This window comes from Phyllostomus hastatus, unplaced genomic scaffold (genome assembly GCF_019186645.2).
Source record: "Phyllostomus hastatus isolate PE091 unplaced genomic scaffold, TTU_PhHast_1.1 phas_contig_198, whole genome shotgun sequence".
In the NCBI taxonomy this organism is placed as follows: Eukaryota; Metazoa; Chordata; class Mammalia; order Chiroptera; family Phyllostomidae; genus Phyllostomus; species Phyllostomus hastatus.
In genome coordinates, this window is record NW_025333715.1 from 2,993,828 (window position 1) to 3,015,453 (window position 21,626).

Below are 21,626 nucleotides of genomic sequence, written 5' to 3' on the forward strand. Positions count from 1 at the left end.
CTCCCTCCCTTCCTCTCTCTCTAAAAATAAAATAAAATCTTAAAAAAAAAACCCCATCCTGACTGCGGCTGGACGCCCCCTTTGTATTACCTGCCTCAGAAAAAACCCGAGTGAGTGGCTGGCGGATATTCAAGCCAAGCCCCAGTGGGGGCGGCAGCAAGCCGTGACTTCACGAGGGGTCTGCAGCCCGAGCCCGAGGCAGGGCCCGGTGGCTGCTGTTAGGAATGTCTGTGTGTGGCTCCCAGTCTGCTTGCTGAGTGTGACAGTGAATAACATCGGTCTTTCCTTCTGCAGCCTTGTCCTTCAGGGTGCTTCAGCCACGTACATGTTGTCACCTCCAGTGTTCTAGAAGCACGGGGACGCTGGGGCCCAGACGGGGAGGACATGGCCCAGCATCTCACGGAAGGATGGTGGCAGGGCAGGGAGAGAGACACCGGAAGGTCAAAGCCCCTCGGAGAGGAGCTCAGGGTGTCCTAAGCTTTTCTACCTCCTGCTTTTGTTCCTCCCGTGCACCCTGACAAGTGCTCATCCAGCTACTGCTTGCATACCACTAATGATGGGGAGCTCACCACTAGTAAGGGTTCATTCCATGATTAAATGGTTCAGAATATTAGATCAGAATGATGGTGATGATGATGATGGTGATGTCATCTGGCATGATTGAACTCAATGTGCCCAGCAATGTTTCAAGCTCTTTAGATGGATTCTCTTTCTTGGCTTTCATAATAACCCCACAAAGAGTAGATTCCCATTGCTTCCATTTGATAGGGAAGGAAACTAAGGCTCAGGGAGGGAAGTGATTGACCCAGGGTCACACAGTGAGTAGAGGATGCACCTGGGATTCATGCCTCAGATTCACACTCAAGCACTGTGGCCCGCTGTGTCCTCCGCTGGGGCTTTGAGTGCCGCCAGCACCGGGCTGCACCTGAGCCGCCCGTGGGCTCCTCCGGCAACAGGCTGCACCTGAGCCGCCCGTGGGTTCCTCCAGCAAGGGGCTGCACCTGAGCATCTCGTGGGCTCCTCCAGCAAGGGGCTGCACCTGAGCATCTCGTGGGCTCCTCCGGCAACGAGCTGCACCTGAGCATCTCGTGGGCTCCTCCAGCAAGGGGCTGCACCTGAGCATCTCGTGGGCTCCTCCAGCAACAAGCTGCACCTGAGCCGCCCGTGGGCTCCTCCGGCAACGGGCTGCACCTGAGCCGCCTCCACCTTCTCGGCCCCAAACCCGGAGCTGCACGCAGCGGGCGCTCGGGGACGGTCTGTGAGGAATGGCTTGTCCACAACAAGGGTTTGTGGGATATAAAGGCCCACCCGTGCACTGATGCCTTTTTAGGCAATAAGCGTATCAATTGATTTGAACTGCTCGTAAATAAATGAACGAATTCACACAATTGTTGGCTCACCCAGGTCGCTTGGCCGCTCTTCGTGGGGGGAGCATTTCTGGGGCACCCCCATGTCCCCCCCCCCCACGTTCCTTTTCCTACCACCCAGGCCTCCGGGAGGCTGCTGCCCCTGCTCAGTGCAGGCCCCCGAGAACCCAGGGGCTGCATGCCCCCCCGGGGCGAACCTGCCGCCAGGGGAGGCCCCGTGAGCTCGGGAGTGACAAAGGATGCCCAGTGGCACCGGGAAAGAGGCGCGGGGGCAGGGCTGGGGGAGGGGAGGCGGGGACTTGGCTCTGTTGCCACAGAGAGAGGGGGAGGAACTCGCTTCTCTCTAGGCAAGCTGTTCGCCGACCAGCTGACTTGGGTAAAAGAAAAAAATATTCGTCAGGCCATCTGTTCCCGGAGCAGAGCGGGTGTGGGGCCTGGGGCTTCCCGCCGCCCCGGCAGCCAGACCCAGTTTCGGAGCCCGAGACAGCTGCCCCCGGATTATTTTGGGAAGAGGCTCAACTCGGAGGCACGCCCGCCTTCGAGGCATTTCCCGGCTGCGAAGCTGTCGGCGCACCCGGCCGGGCCTGCCGCGCCTTCCCGGCCTGGCCGCCTTCCAGCCCCGGCCCTGGAGACGTCCTGCTTCCAACCTCAGAGGCAGCTTGGGCTGGAGTCGGATTTCTCGGGGGAGGAGGAGGGAGCCGGGAGCCCCAGGGCGGTGCCCTGTGGCCAAGGCCGGGAGGCCTCGCTGTCCCCTCCTCTGTCCCCTCCTCTGTCTCCTTGGTGGGAGCCACTCCCTATCCCCCACCCCCAAGCACCGGGACCCCCGGGGCATCTGCCCCATCCCAGGGCCCACCCCCCCTCCACGGCCCCTCCTTCTGTGAACAGGCTCCTGGGGGGAGGGGTGGCACGAGGGCACCTCCGGCTGGCTGGCAGCACCAGAAAGCCCTGGAAAGAGCATGTGGCTTTCAGCTTGGAGAAGCTGGGGTGGGGTGGGGGCCAGAATGTGACCATCAAGAAGGTCACGAAGCCAGCGACGCCAGGAGGACCCACAGCACTGGACACCTCCCTGGGGACAGGGCACTGACCGACCACAAAGATTTTTTCTTCGTGACTTGAGCAAAGCTCATGATTTTAGCTGCCGGGGTGGGCCTGGGCCACGGTTCTCCTGGCGAGGAACTGAGTTCGCTTTCCCGAGCGGCTCGGGACGGGAGTGTGGGTTTGGGGACACTCGGGGCTCCGGCCATGGGATGGTGATGCGGGCGCTGTCACCCCAGGCGGCGGCAGCTGAGTGTGGGCAGGCCGGGGCCTCTGGCCGCCAGCCCTGATACCTGAGAGCCCCTTCTGCCCACAGAGCAGACCCTCCAACCCCAGGCAAGGTCCCGTGGCGGCGGGGCTCTGGCTTCCCCAGGGGGGACGGCACCTCCCACACCCAGCCCCACGGGGAGCGAGGCGGCGAGCTGGGTCAGCAAATGTTCACGCACATGTGATGGCCCCTCCCGGGACCCTGGCAGGCGCCCAAGTCCCTCCCAGACATACATCTGTTAGAATAAACCGAGTGAGGCCAGGGGTCGGCTCAAAACAGACCCGCTCCTGGCGGGTTTACATAGTCAGACAGACAGAAACAGGATACAGGGGTGGGGGGCTCCAGCTGGGCAGAGCAGCAGCTTTGGGAGGGGCAGTTGGTTAACTTGGGGGCCCGCGGGGCATCCTGTCCGTGCCTTCTCTCAGCTTGTGCTTGCGGAACAGGCTGTAGAGGACCCGAAGCATGCTCTTGGAGTCCTTGTTCACGATGGCTGCGGTCAGAGGAGAGGGGGGAGGCCGGTCGGGCCTGGGCAGGGCAGGGGAGGGGCCGCCCCCTCACCCCACAGACCCACCTTCCCACCCTGCTTGGGACCCAGGGGCTTCCCAGGACGCGGGGCTTCTGTGCTAACTCCCGAAACCCCGGGCAGACCCGGCAGTCGGTCATGCATGCGCGGCCTGAGTTCCCCGGGACCGCTCCGTGCACCCCGCCCAGGGCTGGCTGCGCAGGGGACCGGCCGGAGCCCCGCGGGGCCGCACACACACCTTCGGCGCTGACGGGCTGGTCGAGCAGGCCCTCGGTCTTCAGCAGCTCCAGGGCCAGGGTGACGTTGTGCACCTGTCATGACGAGACCCCATCAGATGCTGTCAAAACGAGGCCACCCCGGTCCAGGCCCGCCCCTCACCCATGACATCCGTCACACATCAGGGAGGCCGCCTCTGGCAGTGATGCGGTCATCCCCGAGGAGGACAGCCTGCCTGGGGGTCAGGGAAGGCTTCCCGGTGGAGGTGGTGCCTGGAGGTAAGGCCACCAGGGCAGGGGACTTGGCCGGGGGTAGAAGCATGGGTTTGCCCTGACCTCTTCTGAGGTTACCCCTGACCCCGAGGCCACAGGTCCCCTCAGCACCAGCTCAGTTGCAGGGGCAAAGCACAGATGAGGAAACCAAGGCTCCTTATGGCTAAGGGGCTAATCTGTACTGACGAGACAGAAAGTGCTAGAAGTAGGTCTGTGTCACTCAGACACCTGTGCAAAGCAGGGCGGAGCTGGAGGGACTGCCTCTGCCCAGGGCAGGGGGCCTCAGTCCAGCTCGGTCACTGGGCGACCCCGAGCAAGCCGCTCGCCCCCAGGCCTCCCCTGCTCCCCTGCAGGGCGGGGTTACCACCACAGCCCCCACACCTCGGTACAGGACACGGCGTGGGGAGCCCCGTCATCCTGGGCTCAGAGCAGACCCTCCGCTGGGGAGCGGTCACCTCCCTCGACACATCTGGCCTCTCCCTGGGCCTCCGATGCCGCCAGACGGAGCCCACCCTCTGTGTGGGGCGGCAGCCGGAGCCGTAGGGAGAGGGTGGGGGCGTGGGACGAGCGAGGTCTACAGCTGGCCATGCCCCCGACTCACTGGGGCCTCAAGCACGTCCTTCCTTCGATGGTCTCGGCCACCCGAAAGGTCCACTGTGGGGGCTGGACATCCCAGACAGGTGGCCAGCCATCCCAGCCCCGCAGCCCACTTCCAACATGCCAGGCAGTTCCCATGGCAACCCAGCCAGGCGCCTGGAGGCCCAGGTGGCAGCGTGGTGGACGGAGCCGGCAGGCCCATGCAGGGTCCGGCCCCGCCCAGGCCGCCTCCGGTCACCTGGTGGGTCTGGTCTGGGCAGGAGGGGTCCTGAGAGCTGGGTGGGACCTCCGTGCATCGGCCCCCACCAGGTCGACGAAAGTCACAGGTCAGACGAGGCCCACACCCTGGCTGGGCCTCAGGCCCCCACCTGTTCCCGGGAAACAGCCCACCTTCCAGCTGGGTCACCTTCCAGCTGGGTCTTTGGACTCAGCCTGGAGCCGGCACCTGCCGTCCAAGGGGTCTCTGACGGACGGGACTCGAAGGCACCGCACGAGATCTGGAGGTGGGGCCAGGAAGGCACGGCGGGGGCCCGGCCTCAGCTAAGGCTGCCCCGCACGTCCCTGGGGTGGGGGCTCCTACAAGGGCCCGCGGGTGGGACGGGTGGGGGTGCTCAAAGCCCCCGAGAAAAGACGAACCCCGAGGGAGATGGGGGCACCGGGCAGAGTCCGGGGAGTATCTTCCGCCCGCCCCCGCGGGCTCCTGCTGCGTCCCGGGGCGCAGGGCTGGTGTCCCCCCGGCAGCTGGCTCAGCGCGGGGCTGCCCGGTGCCAGAAGCCGGCCCTTCCTTGGGGCCTGGCAGGCACGGAGAGCAGGTCCTTCTCCACTGGGGACGGTTGGCGTGGGAGCACCAGAGGGACAGAGTGGCTGAGCCGGGGTTGGTCCAGGACGGGAGAGGGTGCGGGAGCGGCAGGGAGGTCCCCTCTACGGTTGGCCGGTCAAGAAGAAGAAACAAGCTGCCAGAGGTGGCCACACCTCTGGGGACGGAAGTGCATCTTCGCGTGACCAGATCCGAGTCCGCCCCCCACCCCATGCTGTAGCTGTGTCCCTGAGTCTTCTCCTTGGACAGGAAGCTTCTGGAAAACGAGCATCGCCATTGCTCTCGTCCACATCCTCAAGGACGCACAGAATGTCAGGTCAGAGCAAGAAGGAGCCACGGGAGCGCTGGCCTCACAGCCCCACCTCTGACCTCTGACGGCAGGAGCCGGGCAGGGGTAGAGGCGGGAAAGTGTCTCCGCCCACCCTCGGGGGAGGGGCGGGAGATGCTGGCGTCAACAGAGCAGCTGGACGTCCCCGCCCGCAGGCCTCCACGGAGCCTCGGACACATCACGACCCTTCGCGACGGCGCGTGTTCTCCCGCGCTGTTTCACCGTCGGGCCCGTCTGTCCGAGCCTCTCGGGAGACCACTGTCCGGGAGACACGCGGTCCACTCGTGCATTTCCGAAGTAGCGATGGAGCGTGGACTCCGCCCTGGCCTGGCCGCGGGCAGCGCTGAGCTGCTCCGGCCCCTGCAGCCGGTGCCTGGAGGGTCGCTGCTAGCGCCGCCCCAGCAGGGCCATGCGCGCTCCCTGCTCCCGTGGGTCGCTCCGGCTGCCGCTCCTCCTCAACGGCGCGCTGCCCGAAGCGGGCGGAGCTGCCCGGGCTCCGGAACCGTCTCTCGCCAGGCTCTGCCCACAGCATCGTTTTCCTCCCGCGCACCGTGGGACGGGATGGAGGTGAAAATGCTGAGCTCCGCCTCGGAGCCGAGGGGAGGTCCCGACCCAGGCGGGAGGAGGCGTCCGTCCTCGGGGGACAGTGTTAACTGCGCGTGGGCGGCAGCGAACGCTTCCCGGCTCCCGTGCTGTGGTTTCCGCGGGGCAGACGGTCTGTCTCCTCCCTCCGACCCCGACAACGGCGATCTTGCTATCAGCAAGGAAGGTCTGAGAAGGACAGACCCGACTTCCCCAGGCCACTCTGCCGGCGGGCGTCCCGCCTTCTGAAGGGCTCTCGCCCTGCCCCCCTTACTATGGCTGCTATGCTCAGCACATCTGTCACAGGTCCCCGCGGCTGGGTCTCCAGGAACCTGCTGCCCACATGCATGCACGCCCCGGGGGCAGTGCTAAAGCAGCTGCCTCTTTCCCCCACGTTGACTGACGTGGCTGGTCTTCGGCAGCTGGTTCCAAAACCATGGATTTGGCCAGTAGGCTGCATGGGGACGTTTGCCCCAGCTTGTAACTGGGGCTGGGAAGTGCACAAGATATTGAGCATGGGTCTAGAGGTCCCCTCGACACCCGGGTCACAAAGCAGGGGCCCCTGAGCTGTTCTGGGGCTCAGCCCGCATGCGTCCTGGCCCGGTCCTTCCGCCTCCTTCTCGCACGGCTCACGGGTCAGGGTCCCGTCTCCCGGATGCAGGGCTGGCACCGCGGTCTCAGCCTCAGCGTGGGTCCCCCTGAGGCCCCACGCTGGCCCGGCAGCGTGGAGGGCCAGCCTCCTTCTCAGCCACAGGGAGGCTCCGTGCCTCCACCCCCTTCGGGGTTCCCCCCGAAGGAAGGAAGCAAAGGGTGAGGCAGGTCTGGCTTCGGGGACAGACGAGCCTGGACGCCACTCTGGCCTCTGCCCGAACCAGCCATGTGCTCCCTGGACCCCTCACCGGACCCCCTGCACTCGGTTCCCGCCTACGGAGACGGGCAGGGGACAGTCCCTGCTGACCGCAGAGGCCGGCTTGCAGGGGGTCAGTGATCGCACCCAGCAGGCCTGTGGGGGAGCCCGCGTGGGCCCCGATTCGGCGCCCACACACTTTGCAGGGCCCTCCCGTATCCCCACCAAGGCCGCGGGGCCTGCTCTGGCCGAGACCGTGAGGCCAGCCCCCGCCACAGGGGTGAGCCGCAGACAACCGCCCCGAACACTGGTGCTTCGGTCCACCGCTGAGCCCCTGCCAACACTGCGCCCTCCCCCCGGGGTCCCCGCCGCAGCTGACTGTGTGGACCACATCCTCATCCATGTCACAAGCCACCCACCCCTTACGCAACGACTTCCCTGATGTCTTCAGGTCACACGAGCCGCCCTTCCCTCAGATCCCTCGCTGGCCCACGCGCAACGAGCCAGCACGCCTCCCCGGGGCCCCAGAAGGCCGCGCATCGTTGAGAGGTTGCAAAAGCAGGCCCGGCATGGCATTGGCTCTGGGGCCCCCGCAGCGCAGGGCCTGACCCCAAGCAGAGCCTCCCGGAACGAGGGACGAGGTGCATGGTGGGTGGGTGGACAGGTGGGCGGGTGGATGGACGGATGGGCAGGTGAGTGAACAGGAGGAAGGGGGAAGGGGTGAAAGGATTGGGTGGACGGGCGGACGGGCACGTCGGCGGAGCAGGGGGAGGGGGGGTTGGCAGACACACGGGCACACGGACTTCCTCTCTGAGCTGCCCTTCACCCGGAGGTGACCGGACAAGGGCGGGCCGTGCCGGTGCCGTCCCTGGGCCCGCTCAGAAGCAGATCTTTGGAACCAGGAGTATCTCTGGCAACTCACCATTTCTGCAGGAGAGTTGGGCGTGAGGTGGAATTCCTTCAGGTGCAGGAAGAAGCCTTCCAGCTGTCCGATCAGCAAGAGTAAGATGACTCCATCTGCCAACTACAAGGGGGGCGGGTCTGGAGGGGAGGCACGTGGCCGGCCAGGGGACCCTGCTCTGCCTCTCAGGCCGAGTGGGCCCGTGGAGGTCACGCAGCCTCTCTGGGCCTCAGCGTCCTCCTTGGGAAAGGCGGCCAGCACCCTGACCTTGAAGCCTCGCCGTGGATGCCGGCCTCGGCGAGCACAGAGCGGCTGCCGGAGGCCTGGCACCTAGTCCGCGCCCAGTGAGAGGAGCTGCGGCCTGCGCCGGGGAGCCTGCCTCCTCTCATCCTGCCGACCCCCCACATCCCAGCGGCGCCGGCGAAAGCGGAGTTCAGTGCTGCCATCCTCCGAACACTGTGGTGTCACCGGGGGAAGGAGAAAGATGACACAGGCTGACTAGCAAGGTGCCCTGTTCGCACTCGAGTGCGATGTAATGAAACGCAAATTCATTACGCCCGGCACGTCCCCGGGGCACACGGTCATGATCTCATTCATCCCTTGCGGTTCCGTGAGGTTGGCCTCCTTGTACCCGTTTTAAGAGAAGAGGAGCCTGAGGTTCGGAGAAGGCCAGGCCCCGGGGCGCACAGCCAGCGTGGAGGTGTCCTCAGAGCCCGGGGCAACACGTGTCCCTCCGCTGGCTCCACCCTGCCGTGTCCCCACACCACACCCCACGGACTTCCCCTGTGGCCACCGTGTGAGGGGGTGATGAGCACAAACTCTGGCCTCAGCGGGCTGGGGTTCAAATCCCTGTGTGACCCAGGATGAGTTCATCAACCTCTCTGGGCCTCCATGCGCTCATCTGTGAAACCGGAGAGCACCAGTTCCCAGCTCAGGGCGTGTTGGGAGGCCTCTAGGAGATGAGGTCTGTGACGTGCTTCGCTTGGGGACTGGCACATAGTGAGGGCTTTGCTGGCTTCAGCTGCCAGGCCCCGGAGGCGAGTGCCCTCCGACCTCGCTGGCTGACGTCAGGGTGTGTCTGAGAAGTCGGCAGCTCCGGCTGAGATTGCCGGAAGCCGTTCAGTCCCCCTGGGGCCGGACCGGACCTCTCCACCCCGGCCACGCTGCGGAAGCACAGCCCAGGCGGCCAACACCTGCCCCTCCCCCCAGCGCCACGCTGGCAACATGCCTCTCGGCCCTCCCGATGCCCGTGTCGAGGGAACATGCGTGGTGCAGGTCCTCCCCAGGACGATTTGGTGCGTGTCAGCTCACGGCCTCGGGGTGGTGTTGGCACCTGCCGCGCCAGCACCCACGCAAACCTCACCAACACTGTGGCATGCACATGACACAGGCAACGCACACGTGCTTTGAGTCTAGTGTGTGCCCGTCTACAGTTAATCTCGAAAAACTAGCTGAAAGTGCTCATGTCACCGTGAAAAGTAAGGCCAGCATTGAGGGGCCCCTCTACAGTGGGACCCCCACAGTGTCCCTGGCTGGCGACGCTGCCTGCCAGCCACACCCCTGGTTGGAGAGGAGGACCCCAAGGCCCTGAGGGGTGACACCCCCACCCCACCCCCGGCTGCACATGGTGGGCGGCTCCCAGTGCCCTGTGGGCCTCTTCCCTGACAGCTGTCCCTGCCCCGGGCGCCCCGCGGCCGAGCCCCTACCTGCGTGTCCAGGTCCTGCACGGACAGGCCCAGGCCCTCCATCTTCTGGTTGATGAAGGTCACGATGGCCTGCCCACGGAAGAACGCAGACCCCAGGCTCAGGCGTGAGGCCTCCCCGCGTCGGGGACCAGGAACCCTGCCCGTCCCCGCACAGCACCCAGCAGGAGCGGCCTGGGGCCCAGTTTCTTGCACCCGAGGCCGAGGCAGGGGGGAGGCGGGCGGTGGAGCTCTCTGCTCTCTCTCACCTCTTTCACGGCCTTCACTTTCTCCGGCGCCAGCTTGAACAATTCATCAAAGACGTCTTCTGCAGACAGACCCAATAAACACCTCATTACAATGCTGTTATCTTGGAGCCAAACAGGGGCTTTTTTCCACAAGTTTCTCTGAGTAATCGGTCCAGAGGGAACTACAGTTTTAGCTTAAAGGTCTTGAATTTAAAAACAGGCCTGGGTCCCAAGTCACCGCTTCCCTGGCTGGGGGGCTAGGGGGCGATCGTCGCCCCTCTCTGGGCGTTGGTTTCCTCGCCTGCAAAGGGTGGCCCACTGTACCCACCAGGCAGGGCAGTAGTTGCAGGGATCGGAGCGGGCCTGGAGGCTGGGCACGCAGCCGAGCCTCAGCGAACGGCCCTCTTTCCCGCGCGGGTGGACGCCCGGCGCTGCGTGCGTTCGGCTGCCACCCCTCCCAGCTCCCAGCTCCCTGCTCCACCCACACGTCCTCGGGGGCTGCCACAGGCGGTGAGCGGGGGTCAGGTCCAGACTGACACTCGGCCTGCAAGTCCCCTCGTCTGTGGTGGCAGAACAAGGGCACGGAGCTCTCCCAGGTGCCCGGTCCTGCAGCTCAAAGACGGCCAGCGCCCTCAGTGGCGGCGCCACCCCGTGGGGTCTGGGAGCCGACCGGCATCTTGGCGGCTCGGGCTCCGGTCCAGCCTCAGACGCCGTCTCTGCACGACCACCTACACTGTCACCGTCCTCGGACGTCACCCTCCCTGGTGCCCGGTGCCCGGGCTCTGAGCGCACACGGTGGGCAGGAGAACGGCCTTGGGTTCCGCCTCTCAGCAGCCGTGCGCCCGCAAGCGAGTCACCGCTTCCCTGCGCCTGCCTGTCCCTTTGGTAGCAGACGTGGAAGAGGGGCACCGGCGGGTTCGTGCCGTCGAAAAGCCCCGTCAACCGGTAACCACAGTGCAGACACCAGTGTCCCTCCTGCCCTGCGGCCGGGGAGACTGTCACTGAAGGAGCCGGGAGCGGGAGGCAAGGGTGTGCTCGGGAGACACGGGCCGGGACACGGAGAATGCGCTGGACGTGGTTGGCAGCAGGCCCTGCCCTGCGTCCCTGCCCCTTACCGGGCGGCCCGTCTCCATGCTGCCCCTGAGCAAACTGGGCTCCGTGGGCAACCCCACGGGTCCTCACGCGGCCCTCCACACACACACACACACACGCACACGCACACGCACACGCGCAGGCAGGCAGTGCTGCGCCTCCCCTCACCTCCCTCCCCCGCCAGCCTCCCTCTGCCCGTCCTGAGAGGCCCCTTGTGGGGTTTATCTCCATCTCTGCAGGCGAGGTGCCCCTCAGAGGACCCCCTGCCCGTACCGTCTGTGTCCTGGGTGGGGAGGAGTCAGGGAGGAAACATAATGTTAGGGTGGATGAGTGGATGCATGGATGCATGGATGGATGGATGGACAGATAAACATTATAGGTGGATGGTGGATATATGGATGGTGGATAGTGGGATGGGTGGGTGGGTGGATGAAGAGATGAAGAGCTGGCCTGGCCGGCTGACTGAGGAAGGAAGGGAGGAGGGAAGGAAGGAAGGAAGGAAGAAGGGAGGAAGGAAGGAAGAAGGGAGGAAGGAAGGAAGGAAGGAAGAAGGGAGGAAAGAAGGAAGGAGGAAGGAAGGAAGGGAGGGAGGAAGGAAGGGAGGAAAGGGCTGGGTCAGTCCGTCGACTGGTGACGGGCTCTGTCACAAGAGCAGCAGCCACACTGCGGAACAACCACCGTGAAGCGCTCACACTATGTGCTAAACGCACGTACAGACCTAACAGGTGGGTGCCCTTATTGACCCCGTTTCGCAGGCGAGGGGACTGAAGCACAGGCGGACTGCGGGATTGCCCAGGTTCACGCGGCTGATAGATGGGGAACCGGTGTTTGGACCCAGGCCTTCTGCCCCAGAGCCCGCACACCGCACAGCCCCACCACCCTGCACCCACAGGAGCAGAGCCACGGGGAGGAGCAGCCAGGCCCACGCCAAGACAGGCAGGAAGGGGCACAAAGCGGCCAGAAGAAAAGCCCAAGCCACAAACGCAGGCCACAGAGGAAATGGGGGAGGACACCCAGAAATGAACCCCTCGTGGTTTTAACATAGGGGGCCCCAACCCCCAGGCCGCAGACCAGGGTGGCCCCATTAGGGACCCAGGGACCAGGCCGCACAGCGGGGGGTGAGCGGCGGGGCCAGCGAGGGAGGACTCCCATTCAGGTGCCCCCCGCCTGAGCCCCACCCCCTGTGCCCCTCCCGCCCAGCCCGTGGAAAAATCGTCTCCCCCAAAACCTGCCCCCGGTGCCACGCAGGCTGGGCACCGCTGTCTGAACGCGCATCGGACACAAACCGCTTTGCTCGAGCCACGGAGTACTCACTTGCGGGCCGGTCCGTGTCCGCGCTGACGGGCAGACGGTGGGGGAGAAAAGGGCGAACATGTCGTTAAAGACAACTTGACACGTACAATTTTTTCACGTGACGGGCCCGGGCCCGGGCCCTGGCGAGGGGGACGGCAGAGCTGGCTGTCGCGTCCCCGGCGGCTCTGTCGCGGGAGGGCGCCCTCCCCCGGGGCCCCTGCACCCGCGCGGGTCTGGGTTCGGTTCTTCTGGGGGTGGCCCCTCTAGGTCGGGGGGCGGGAGTGTCTAACACGGCCAATAAAGTGCACAAATCCTATGTTTACAGCATGGGTGCTTGTGCACACCTGTGTGATCCTCACCCTCAGGGAGGTACGGAACCTTCCCGGCACCGCCGGGTGTGCCCTCCTGTCCACCCATGGGCCCCCCCACGGGGCGGGGAGGACAGGCGGAGCGTGAGCACCCCCACCCCGAAGGCCAGGCAGGTCCGCCCCCGCGCCTGGGCCCGCCCCTCACCTGCACTCGGTGAGCTGCTCCACGGACTTCTCCGACTTCAGGCCGCTCTTGGTGCTCTGAGGGGGGAGAGAGGGGAAGGAGCAGCGGCCCCAGGAAACTCGGGGCCCCCTGCCTGCTGCTCAGCCTTGTGGGGGCCCGAGCAGTCCAGAGGACCCCAGGCGGCCCCGCTGCAGTGTCCCTCTGGACCTCCCGGGCAATCTCGGCACGGTGGTCCGGCTGACGGTCCTTCTTCCACGGGCCCCGGGCCCACGAGGACTAGGACCGAGTCTGCCTTGTTCCCCAAGTGTCCCCAGAGTCTTGCCCGGTGCCTGGCTCAGGGAGCTCGACAACTACACCGATCTGAATAGTGAATGAGTACGAGTGGGTGGATGGATGATGGATGGATGGGTGGATGGACGGACAGATGGACTAGTGGATGGATGGATGGGTGGATGGGTGGGTGGGTGGATGGATGGATGGATGGGTGGATGGATGGGTGGGTGGATGGATGGATAGATGGGTGGATGGATGGGTGGATGGGTGGATGGATGGGTGGATGGATGGACAGATGGACTAGTGGATAGATGGATGGGTGGATGGATGGATGGGTGGGTGGATGGATGGATGGATGGGTGGATGGATGGATGGATGGATGGGTGGATGGGTGGATGGATGGGTGGATGGATGAGTGGATGGATGAGTGGATGGATGAGTGGATGGATGGATGGATGGATGGGTGGGTGGATGGGTGGGTGGGTGGATGGGTGGATGGACGGACAAGTAGATGGGGGGATGGATGAGTAACTGAACGAGTGAAGACATGGAGTCCCCTCCAACTTACAGAAGGAGCATAAACAAAGCTTATGACACTGCTCGGTGGATCACTCTAATGAATGGTTTTGAGAGAAGCAGGAATCACTCAGTTGGGGGAGGCTGCATTGGCGCACTCTGTCGGGTCACGTTACAGGCGTGCCCCGGGCTGGGACGCGGGCTGCTCCCTGGGCACCCGGAGCCTGGGGGCCGGGGGGGACGGGGGGCAGACGAGGCCCCATCTGCGGCACTGAGTCTGAGAGACAGGTTCTCGGCTTCGGACCCCTTGCCCTCACCCCGGCACGAGCCACGCACACAGCAGACAGAGCACCCCTCGGGGTGGACGGTCCTCCCGGGACCGTCATCACAGCCATCGGCTAGTGGACGAGAGACCATGCCGAGGACAGTGGTTAGGACTCGGTGGCGTCAGGGCTCCCAAAGGCCACGGACAGATGGCCACTGACGGCCCACGGGATGTGACCGCCAGCAGCCGGGACCTTCATAACGCCCGCCGGCAGGGGCCACCTGCTGATGCGAGTCACCAACCTCCGCATGGCCCCTCTGGGTCCCTGCCGCCTCCCCTGGCATCTCGGCATCCCCCCCAAGCCCCGCAGCTCCAGCTCCCGCCCGGCACCCGCTGCTGCCCCGCTGGGGTTGCACAGTTCCCACGGTTTTCGGGAGCACACTTGGCTCCTCCCCCTCCCCCGCAGCACCCCCAATCCAGAGGGCAATGAGGGGGACCCAGGAAGCTCGCTCCACGCAGTGAGCCCCCTCACCTTACCTCCAGGGTGATCACCTCCACCTGGACGTCGGTGGGGAGGGGCAGGCTGGGCCGGAAGCGCTTGGCCAGAGCCACGAGGAGGCGCAGGGTGGCCAGCAGGTCCTTGTTGAAGACGGCTGGGAGGGGAGAGGGACTCGAGGTCACAGCTGAGGGACCACCCATACCTGGGACCCCAGGGGGGTCTCCCTATCGTCACGACAACCCTCTGCAGACCACGGAGATGGGTGTCCAGCCTGCCGGAGAGCAGAGGCCTGGAGATCGACACTCAGACCTGACACAGCACCCTGGGCCCCGGGGACCCCACCTCTGCGAACGCAGCCGGCCCGGGCACAGCCCCCCGGGGGCCAGGGTCAGGCAGGGAGGTGCTCTCCAGAGCGCGGTCTGCTACCACGGAAAACAACCTCGCGTCCTGTCCTACGGCGGGGACACCGGCTGGACAAATGGCTAGATTGAAGCCAAGTGTGACTTGAACAGGTCACCAGTGTCAACACTGGTCAGCCCTGGAGGGGCCGGCCCTGCAGAGGTAACCGAAGCAAGTGTGTGTGGGAGGGGGCTGGGGGGGCCCTCTCGCAGGGCCGTGGGCGGGCCATGGGCCGTGGGACTCTGTGAGCGGCGGCCGTGCCTCGGACCAGACCGTGCACCGCCCTCGTGCCGTGTCGCTGCCGTGACGCCCTCGGGGAGGGCCCGTGTGCTCCTCAGCTGGGAGCTGACTGTGCACCTGCCTGCGGCTCTGCCCCCTTCCAAGCCCCCAGGCCGTGCCCTCACCGTGCCTGGCAGATAAAGGAGAAGCCGCCCCCACTCCGAAGGAAGGCCCCAGGCCCCCCCGCCCCACCCTGCCCTCTGCTCCTCCGAGCCCAGGTACCGTCCACGCTCCACTTGAGTGGCTGCTTGTCGTCCCCCTGCAGGCTGCGGTTGGTGGCCTCCAGCACGGCCTCCAGCTTGCGCCTCTGGCTCATGGCGGTCAAGGCGATCTCCTCCACCTCCAGCTTGGTCCCCGCCAGCTTCTCTGAGTTTGGGAAGGGGCCGTGGAGGGCAGTGAGGGCAGGAGAAGGGGAGAGAGGGGGAGGGGAGACAGAGTTTGGGGCCCTGCGGGGCAGGGGGGGCACAGCCAGGGCACCTCCTCCCAGAGGCAGAGCCTGGCTCTGACCCCGGCCCACCTGGGCAGACCAGGTGTGGGACGGGAGCAAGCCCCGCCCCTCACTTTGACCACTCCCGTGCCCGCCCCCAGCTGCCCTAACTTCCTTTCTGCAGGGCAGTGTTAAAGTGCACCCCCCGCTTTCTTCACCGGGAGACCTTGGACGAGAGCCCCGGTTTGCTCCTCCGTGAAACGGGGACAGTAACCTCACGGGGCTGTTCCGGGGATTAGCCCCACCTGCTCCGCAGGAGGGGTTCAGGCAGCCTCAGCCGGGGCTGTGGGACTGTTCCCGAGCCCCCTTGGTAAACGGCGGCTGTCGGCTCGCCAAGGACCAGAATCAGACCCACGGGCCCCCCAGCACCTCCTGGCTTTGTGCAGAAGGCAGACCGTGGGCCAACTCGACCTCACACCAGCAAAGGGAGACAGAGGGCAGGTGGGGAAGGCCCGGGGGCCAAGAAGCCCCCTGAGGGGGCTTTCTGGGCCAGAGCTGCTGGGCCATCGCTCAGCTTGCCATACCTCCAGCGGCCGGGGTGGCGTGGCAGCCCCGGGCCCACGCGGGTTTGTTTGGTATCCCCGGCAGCCTACAAACGGCAAGCACTACATGGGTGCTCGCGAGGTGGAAAGTCCAAGATTTGGCAGAAACGAAGCAGGAACTGGGGCCCCGAGCTGAGCCACAGCGGGGGATGAGGCTGGGCGAAGAGCTCACCTGCAGGGAGCAGGTGGGGGGCGGGGGCTGCCACTCACGGAAAAGGTGGTGCAGGATGAGCCCATCGAACAGGTCCTCCTCCAGGCTCCGGACCACAATGTGTTCGGGCAGGAGCTCGGCGTTGATCCACTCCATCAGCACCTGCGGGCCCCCAGAGGCTGCTGGCCCGGGGCCCCTTGCCCCTGGCCCCTCACCTTGCACAGCACTGCCCTCATCCTGGAATGCCCTCTTCCCACCTGCCAACTGCCACCCATCCTTCAAGGGCAGGTCCGACGTCACCTCCTCTAGGAAGCCCTCCCAGATCTCTCAAGCTGAGTTCAGGCCTGCTCTAGGCTTCTGAAGCCCCTCTGCTTCTCTCTACCACAGCCCTGGGCGCCAGGGGGCTGTTGTGGGTCCTGTGTAAGGTGTTAGCAATACAGGGCTGCCGGCGTCCCCTCCCAGGCCCCGACCTTCACCACTGTGGGCACAACGGCTGCGGCTCCCCTGGAGGCCAGCCCCGCTCTGGCCGTGCTCCTCCTCCCCGGGCAGGCACTGTCTGCGGTGCTGCCCACACTGGCCTCCAGCAGACCCAACCTCCTGAGGCGGCTACCACCTGCTCCGTCACTCACCCTGGGGGCGGGGCCTCTTCTCCCACCTTACTTCCCTACTTCCCTTGTCACCTGTGATTGTCACCTCCCAGCTCAATGGCCTGCACCCACGTCCTCATGTCGGGACCAGAGTTTGGAGGAGCCCAAGACAAGACAGCATGTCGGCCCCCTGCCAGGTTTTCCAGAAGGGACCATGCGGGGTCCACTCAGTGTCCCGGTGCCCGACAGGGGACAGGTGGGAGGAGGGAGCGGGAAAACGGGAGGGAGGGGAGAAGGGAGGGCTGGAAAATGGGCCACAGACCCTCTGGGTGTGGAGGCGGTGCCGAGCGGGAACCCCCCTGGAGGGGGCAACAGGCAGGCCGGGTGGAGCCCGGCGGAGTCGGGCAGAGGAAGACGGGTCCCTGAGCCTGCGCACTGCTGGTCCTGCAGCCTGGGATGGAGCCGCGCACTGGGCGACGCCCCTTCCTGCCTGTCCGCCAGCTGCCTGTGGCCGTGGGGAGCTGAGCGAGCGAAGGAGCCCAAGCTTTGGGCTGATGGCCTGGGCCGAGCCCCAGCTCTGCTGCCAGCAGCCACGTGTCCCCCATGGGTCAGCTCGCCTCTGAGCTTTGGTGTCCCCTCCCTGGGATGCCGGGGACTGCAAATCCCTCTCGGTCCCAAGAGGCTTGCTGGGATCGTGTATATAGAGGTATACAGTCAGTGCTCAATAAATGTGCCTCCATGGAGCCGTTCCACAGGTGTCTGGGGGCCTGGGGTCAGAGGGGCAGGCTGGCCTGCCGTCCCCACCCCAAGAAGACGAAAGGAAGGTTCAAAGAGGTTGCCTTACCTTTTGCAATTCTTCAAATTTGGGGTCCTGCCGGGAAGTGGGGGGCAGGAATTTCTTCTTTTCTCCTGGAAGCAGAGGCAAGCGTGACGTGTGTCTATGGACCCAGAGGGGCTGCAGCAGCTGTCTCCCTGCAGGCCACCGGTCCACCTGTCCCCTTGACCACAGGGGGACTCGGTTCTGCGGCTTCGCACACGGGCGCACACGGGTGCACACATGAGCACAAAAGTAGTCACACACAGTCACCCCCACACACCAAGGCACACACAGGCACCTAGGACACACAGCGACACACACCCACAGATGCACACAGACACACAGACATGTGTACACATAGACACACACCTGCACACACACAGCATAGACTCAGGCACACATGCACTTGCACACAGAGACATGCCAACACACCTGCACACACACTGCACACAGACACATTGACACACCTACACACACACCAGAGACACAGACGTGTGTGCTTGTACACACAGACATGCTGACACAGACCTGCACACACACGCCACAGAGATATACACCAACACACACCACACAGACTCAGGCACACATGCACTTGCACACACACAGAGACACACACCTGCGCACACACACTGCACACAGACACACCGACACACACCTGCACGCACACACCATAGACAACACACACTGACACACACCTGCATGCACACACACCACAGACACAGACACACACTCACACACACAGACATGCCAACACACACCTGCATGCACACCACACAGAAACTCAGACCAGAGGTCAGATCTGTGCCCAGACTGCGTGTGACGCTCCGTGCCTCGGTTTCCCCGCTTATACAAAGGCGGTGAGAGCACACCCCCTCGATGAGACAGAGGAGATGCTGCCTGCAAGACGTGCTTGACGCCTCAGCACCCTCCTCCTCAGCGTCCCCATGAGCCTGGAGCTGGGCAGGGATGAGGGCCATGAGGATAACTGCGGAAGGTTCCAGAAGCACAGAGGGGGTGTCAAGTATAAAACGAGAGGTGTAGGCAGGGGCCGAACAGAATGGGTGCTCGGTTGCAATTTGGAAAGAGAGCACGTTCCCGGGCACAGCCTGCTTGGTTCTGCGATGCGGACCCTCCCCCTCCGCCCTCCGTGACCCCCACCCCACCCAGCCCCCCTGGGCACACACCTTGTAGGAGCTCTTCCTGCGCCACCTGCGAGCCCTCCCTGTTAGGGAACTGCAGCAGGAGGTAGAGGGAGTCGTTATCCATTCTCCTTGCAGTCCTGGGGGCGCAGGGGACAGAGGGCGTCACTGTCTGCGGAGCCCCCAACCCGCTCTGTGTTATTTCTTCCAGACCAGGGGGCAGGGGGCAGGGTGGGGCTGGCTCTGGCAGACAGGTCACCGTGCCGCCTAGGCAAGGGGTCAGGGCCCCCGAGGGCAGCAGGCAGCCAGGACTCCGGGTGGGAGAAGGCACTTGGCGAGGGCACCGCCGAGCACGGGGGCCAGGGCACCCCCAGCTGGGCACAGAGCAGCCGGCCCACCCTGCCCCTGCAGCACAGGAAGCCCCCAACATACACCCCCCCCCCAGGGCACCCACAGTCAGGACAAAGGGGGCGGCCACTCCTCAGAGCTTGACCAATCCAGGAACCCCTGAGCCTAAGGGGGAGATCTGGGGGCCTGTGGGGGAACATGCGGATGGGTGTTACCCACAGACCCTGAGCCTGCGGTGTGGGGTGCGGGGCCCCAGCCCCAGACAGCAGGGCACAGAGCAGCACCTCCAGCCCGAGTGCCACTGCCCAATGGGCTGGGTCCTCACTCCAGCCTGAGCGCTCAGGGATGGCCTGGCCCAGCCGGGTCTCCAATTCCGACCAAGGCTCCCTGCAGTGGGGCTCCTTCTCGGGTGGTTTGGGGGTCTCCCACTCATGACAGCACCCACAGAGTGTACACGACCTCCATCTCGGGGGGGGGGGCGGGGCGCCAGCTCACACCAGGCCCAGCCGGGCCTCCTTCCTGTTCCCCTCCCGACTTCCTCTCCTGCTCGCGGGCAGCCCTGCCTCCGTCCTTCCCTCTCCTGCCCGGGTCCTCCCCGAGTTCCCAACCCTGACAGGCATCTGGGGCCCAGGCGCCCCGTGGCTGGGCGGTGGTCAGGTCCAGCCCCAGCGGCAGGGCCCCAGAGTTGTGCTCAGAGGCCTCCACGGGGCCAAAGGCCCCACACCCCCCTCCCAACCACGTTGCACTAGCAGCCGGCCTGGGGCACCCAGGGGCCGTCCTGTCCTGAAGTGTGGGGGGTGGGGCGGGAAGAACACTGTTGCTGGGCTGGCCCTGTCCCCTGCACCCACAAGCCCCCTCTTGGGCCCTGGGGCCTGGTGCGAAGGCTGCGGCCAGAGAGGAGGAGGGAGGCAGGCCTGGGCCTCGGGGAGCCCAGCTTCCAGGCCGGCTCTTCCTCACTCCGGCTGTGTGACCCCGGGCAGACACCCTCCCTGCTCTGGTCCTGACGCTTCTTTACAGTGAGGGGCCGGGCTGCATGCCGGCCAGAGGCGGCCCAGTGGCCATCAGCAGCCCGGGCAGTCCCTTCTCTACCTGGGCCTCAGTTTCTCCCTCTGAAGACTCGGGGTGGACGAGGCCCAGGGGAGAAGCTGTGGCGAACAGAATCGGTTCACCTGGACACGCGAAGAGGCAGAGCCCTCCCGCCCCTCTGGGCCTCCGGGCAGGAGGGGGTGGCCCCTCTCAGCATTGGGGGACAGTGTTGGGGGTGGGGGGCCACTTTGCCGGCTCCCTCTGCGGAGACTGGGCTCTCTGGGGTCAGTTCCCACGGCCCCTGGGGCCCTCCCTGTGTGAGCTCGGACTCCCAAGCACTGGGGACACACAGACTCTCGGGGCCCAGACTCTCGGGGCCGAGATGAGGGACTCACCTGGCTGCTTCCTCCGCGCAAGGAAACCAGGGCCACGGAGCTGAAACAGCGGCCCGGGCTCCGCGCAGAAGCAGGTTCCGGGTTCCCTAGGTCAGCAGGGGGCTGCAGGGCCCCAGGAGGCAGGGGCCTGGCGCTCACTTCCTCCAGGCTGGGCCGAGGCTTCTGCAGGGCCCCTGGGCCGGCTGCGGCCGCTTCCTCCCGCGGGGCTGCAGGCCTGGTGCCTCCAGAGCCGCCACTGCAGGCCCGCCCGAGAGCCCTGCCCGGGAGCCCACGACCCGGCCACACCTCCCGGCCCCCTGGGCGCCTCGAGAGCAACTCAAATTTAATGTTTCTTCTTCCTTTTCCCGCCCCCCACCGCACAAACCCAGCCTGCTCCTCCCCCTCCCCCAGGCTTCTTGTCTCCAGACAGCAGCGCCAGCCACCCCGCCATGAGGCCACGGGGTGGAAGTCAGCTTCCCCCAGCCCCCACCTGGCCGGGGCCCCTCCCCCTCCCCTGGGCCCCACAGGAGCCCCCTGCTGGAGCTCCTGGCTGCCAGCTTCTTCCACACCCTAACTCCCACCCACGTTGTTCTCCACAAGCAACCAGAGGACCTGCTTCTCGACCCAACTCACTTGAAACCCACCAATGGCGTCCAATAGCTCTTAAAATAAATCCACCAGCCCTGGCCGAGTAGCTCAGTCGGTTAGAGCATTTTCCTGCTATGCCAAGGTTGCAGGTTCGATCCCCAGTCAGGGCACATGCACAAATCAACCAAGGAATGCCTAAGTTAAGTGGAACAACAAATGGATGTTTCTGTCTCTTCCTTCCTCCCTTCCTTTTTTCTCTCTCTAAAAAAAATCAATAAAATTTTTAAAAAGCCCAAAGAACAGAAAAACGCAGTCTGCACAACCCAGCCCTGGCCTGCCAGCTCTGTCTCCTGGCCCCTCCCGCCCTCAGGCCCAGCCAGGCTGACCCCCTGCTGTTCTTCCTTGACCTCGCCCCGTGCCTGTCCCTCTGCGTCAGGGTCCCCACACTGGCGGTGAGGACGCAGGATGAGGCAAAAGGAGGCCCGTGGCCCCGGCTGTGCGCCACCCTGCCCGGGGCCGAGGCTGCTTGTGCTTCAGTGTCACACCCGAGAGCTCAGAAAAGAGCGGTCTTGGGCTTCGACCCCTCAGTGTGCGGTGTGTGCAGAGCGGCGGGGAGCCCCGGGGGAGCCCCTAGCACCTGGGGCCGCAGGGCTCTGGGAGCTGAAGGTCAGGCGCAGGACCTGACCCCGAGCCCGAGGATCACCGCGCAGCCCAAAGGGCCAGCCTCGCCCGTGACGGGCAGGGCGTCACGCCGTGGGGGGAGAGAGGGACTCTGA

At 65.3% G+C, this 21,626-nt stretch overlaps 1 protein-coding gene across 1 annotated transcript; it reads right to left on the reverse strand.

Moving 5' to 3' along the window:
* Positions 1-2,935: 2,935 nt before the first annotated feature.
* PARVG (parvin gamma) lies at positions 2,936-20,696 on the reverse strand. The gene is made up of 13 exons (XM_045834947.1): positions 20,284-20,696; positions 18,560-18,654; positions 17,403-17,467; positions 16,031-16,133; positions 15,014-15,157; positions 14,152-14,267; positions 12,582-12,637; positions 12,090-12,112; positions 9,705-9,763; positions 9,460-9,528; positions 7,775-7,876; positions 3,432-3,504; positions 2,936-3,160 (listed from the first exon to the last, which is right to left on the reverse strand). The coding sequence occupies exons 2-13, from the start codon at positions 18,639-18,641 to the stop codon at positions 3,051-3,053; spliced, it is 1,002 nt and encodes a 333-aa protein (XP_045690903.1). The 5' UTR covers positions 18,642-18,654; positions 20,284-20,696; the 3' UTR covers positions 2,936-3,050.
* Between the last annotated feature and the right edge of the window lie 930 nt (positions 20,697-21,626).